Genomic DNA, 4,028 nt, shown 5'->3' with positions numbered 1-4,028 from the left:
CTTCCTTTTTTGTGTGTGGGGGTGTGGGGGGGGGGGGGGGGGAGGGGATATATTTACTGCATAAAACTTGTGTAGGCTTGAATTGTCTCAAGTCGGTTCTGGATAGAGCAAAAGAAAATTTGATGCAGTAAGATCCGAAACAGGGAACATCAGACCAAGATCTCAATATTTTGAAGGCTTGATACAATAGAAACCAAAGACAGTCAGAGACACCGCAATAATGTCCACCTTTCTCCTTCCATTTAACTTGGCAAATAAACAACATACATGACAAATTTCACTGAATCAGCTTTAACAAAATCCTGGATGATAAAGGAAAATAAAAGCTAGGATAAGAACTCACTTGAACTTTTGAAGAATTGGAACTCGTCTTCTTTGTGAAACCACTATCCATCCCATAATCTGAAAAAAAACTGGTGGACTTTGGAGGGGCCACATGGTTAAGAACGCGAGAGCCTCCAGAACTCGTCTCCGCAGGTTGGACATTGTATGTGTACTCAAAACGAGACGCAAATGATGAACCAACAGTTGGTGCATTACTTGCAGCATTGGAGGAGGGAACTTGAACAGGCGGTTCTTCAGGCTTTTGCTCATAGAGACTTTCACTAGACTATACATGGTGAAGGGTCAATAGATTGGAAACCAAAATCACTAGAACAAACTTGTTAAAACAGCAGGGATATATCTTCTTTTTTCTTTGGTGGGGCAGGGTGATGCAGGAATTTCAAAGCATCCAATTTTACATATATGCCCAATTTCTTCATTGTAAGTCTAATATGTACCTTTTTAGTAAGTTTGCGAGCTCCAAGTCCTCCAGACTTCCCAGCTTTCTTCGCAACTGTAGGTTTCTTAAGAAAGGTGGTAACAGCTTGAGAGGCTTTGGGTGAAGCAGTAACCTCGGTTTTTTCGTCCTTCAACGAAGACGTTTCTTTTGGAGGCTCCCTAGTCTTAATATCCGGAAATACGTTAGTAGCCTGTGCAGCCTGAGAAGCAACAAGAGATGCTGGCAAAGCTGCTGGCAAAGCTGCTTGCAAAGCTGCTTCCTCTGCAGTACTTTTAGCAACTTCTTTTGAGAGTAACTGCCTATACAAGTCAGCAGCCCTTGAGGTATACTTGGAGTCAGTCTTGCCTCCATCGTTCCATCCATGCTGCTTGAAAAAAACTTGAGCACGGTTATTTCCACCAAAGTACATCATTTTTAACTGCTCTGGAGACCACGAATCTAAATTTGTCGATCTGCAAGACTCAGCTTCTCAGTAAATGGAAATAGAAATAATAATATGACGGAGCAACAACAGAAGATTACCATTACTCTTGTTTGACTACATCAACCCCTACTCCCCAACCCTAATATAGTAAAGAAAAAAAGCCTATCATACTGCCACCAACATTTTAACCACCAAACCTAGAATACTAACAGCTAATCTACTCTCTTCTCCCTTTCATTAACAAAGGATGACCAATGGCTTGAACTGACAGTTGGTTTAGACACCACGGTTATCAACAACAACTACTACTACTACACCTCAGTCCCAAACAAGTTGGGATCGGCTATATGAATCCTCATTTCTTCATTTAAGAATTGTATCATCATCACAATAAATAAACTAAAACTAAAAAATATGTTATATATTTATATAAATAATACTAATACTAATAATAGTAATAAATCCAAAAAGAAGGACATGAATTGACATCTCCTTCCACGTCACTCACTGCTTACTTTTCAAGCGATCCCAACAAGACAGCAAAGATAATATCTTATTCCCCATGGCCACATCATAATCTGGACAGGTGGAGTAGCCACAAGTCCCACAACAGTAGTTCACATGTGAAAAGAGTTGTGTATGGAATTGTGGGAAATGAGAAGGAGCACCAACTTTGCTCAGTTATTTAAGGAAAAATGCAAAAACAAGCAAAGATCATATCGAAACATTACAAGTTTCCCTGACTATTTGGATGTACTCTCTGGGAGACACTACATCTTCTACTCCATTTTGCCTTGTAACATCATTTGTTTTCTTCTAACTTTATGCTCTTACAGTTTTTAACTTCACCACAAAAGGAACCAGGGTCCATTTTGAGAAAACATAAAGGTATTGTATTAAATTGAATAGCACCAAGCTAGAGCGTCAAAATGTAGTTGTATCACAACTTACGAGTTGTGCAATTCCTGTCACATGTCTAACAAGAAATCTGAATCCCATAGAAATACCAGTTCGCACCCCAAACACTAGCAAAGGTAAAGTTCTTACTTATGGCTACGTATGTTTTGCCTGTGCTTTCAAAGATTCTGGTGTTCCTTCCTTCTCAGACAGTCCACCAGATAGCTTGGGGTATAGTATTCCAGAATTTGAGGGATTTTTCGGGGAGATATCTCTATCAGCAAGTAAAATAGGACCCCCCCCCCCCTCATATTCTTCAAAGTACTAGAGACATTGCCCTTATTAGTCTCATATACTACCATTTATTCTTAACTGTGCATAATAAGAAGTTTTAGGGGTTGAATGTCATCCTCTGATTTACTTTACAGAAAATCATGGAGCAATAATCTCCCTGTTTCCCTTTCTTCTTCCACACATCTTGATCTAAATCGTTTTCCCCATGACCCCATCTCCAACAACCTTCCCCCTTACCAATTATCAGCCTTGACTTCTATTAAACTATCAATAAGCCATGCGACTATCCATGGCATATCCTGTAATTTGCTCCTAAAACTCATCTTCATGTTCCAAATCAATAATATCATCCAGTCACTTCCTCATTTTTTATTTTCTTTTATCCTTGTCCAACCAAAATGGAAATACACCATAACCCGTGGGAGTGAAATAGAATAAGAAACTTATAAGGTTGGTAGTTGCCTATTGGTTTTGACCAATTTGTTCTAGTCCATGTTAGACTTTGCTTCAATGGGAAACTAACTAGATGCATGAGAATACTCACTACTATTCAACAAAATCTGTCATCATACAATATTTCTCAACATATGAAACTTTGAACAACACGAGGAATTCATATTTATAAAAAACCACAAATATCTTCATATAAGTGAGTGAATGTTACCATGCCATTCAATACATGGTGCATTTCACTAGTGTGTAACTTACACCAAAGTCACAGCTCTTAACATGTTATTACTCAAAATCCAGCCATATTAAACCATACAGGTGCCACATTAAATAAGAACCAACCAAAAAATCAGCTCATTAAGCCAAAACAATAGTTCTAAAACGAAAAAAAAAATACCTAACGAAACTGATGTGAACGCCAAGGCTGCGATGAACTGCGGAACAATCAATACACAAGAAGATCCCATACGTCACGGATGCCCAAGTAGGATTCTTAGCATTGCAATCGAAACACATCTAACAAGGAAAAAACAACAAATTTTGAATTATATCATATAGAAAATCAAAATTACTCGACCAAAATAACGGATCTAAAACAGATCTCAAAAATCTCTATGTAATCAAACAAAATATCAACAAAATAATATAAAAAAGTTCCAAAAATAAATAAATTAAAACACTAACCTTGTTTTCAGGCTTGGATTTGAGCTTCCGAAAAACAGCGTTTTTGTCGCTGAAGTTGCCGGAAGCCATGGCTGTAGAAATAGATGATTCTACGAAGTTCCGACGAAAAGGATAAACGGCGACAATGATAGAGAGAAAAACGACGCGAATTGCCTCTTCAGGGAACGTACAGAAATGGTGCAACAACGTAGTGAAAGAGGAATATATGTAAAACCGCTAATCTTCTACAAATATAAATGTAAAAATTCTATTAAAAGGTTTTTTTTAAAAATTATTTTTTTTGTAGCAATTTTTGTGATTTATCTTTTGGAAAATTCTAATTTGGTCCTTTAATTATTTGAAAATAATTCTGGCTAAACTATTTTTGCAACAACAACAACATAATTGCATAAGTAGTGTCTTAAAAAAAAAAATCTTTACGACGAAGAAAAAAATATTTTCGACAGACCAGAATTAGAAAAAAATCTGGCCAAATTAATTTGCACAAAATATTAC

At 37.1% G+C, this 4,028-nt stretch overlaps 1 protein-coding gene across 1 annotated transcript in view; it reads right to left on the bottom strand.

Annotated features, from left to right (window-relative positions):
* Nucleotides 1-3,761, bottom strand: part of LOC102597971 (probable ADP-ribosylation factor GTPase-activating protein AGD9) — a 6,755-nt gene extending 2,994 nt beyond the window's left edge. Inside the window, exons 1-4 of the mRNA XM_006352795.2 lie at nt 3,534-3,761; nt 3,247-3,365; nt 783-1,236; nt 344-610 (exon numbers count right to left, since the gene is read on the bottom strand). Coding sequence (XP_006352857.1) covers nt 344-610; nt 783-1,236; nt 3,247-3,365; nt 3,534-3,602 — 909 coding nt within the window. The 5' untranslated portion in view covers nt 3,603-3,761. The remainder of the gene's footprint in view (nt 1-343; nt 611-782; nt 1,237-3,246; nt 3,366-3,533) is intronic.
* Between the last annotated feature and the right edge of the window lie 267 nt (nt 3,762-4,028).

The sequence above is a fragment of the Solanum tuberosum genome, unplaced genomic scaffold (assembly GCF_000226075.1).
Source record: "Solanum tuberosum cultivar DM 1-3 516 R44 unplaced genomic scaffold, SolTub_3.0 scf00144, whole genome shotgun sequence".
Lineage (NCBI taxonomy): Eukaryota > Viridiplantae > Streptophyta > Magnoliopsida > Solanales > Solanaceae > Solanum > Solanum tuberosum.
The sequence above is the reverse complement of the archived record's forward strand: the minus strand, read 5'-3'. Positions and strand labels throughout refer to the sequence as shown.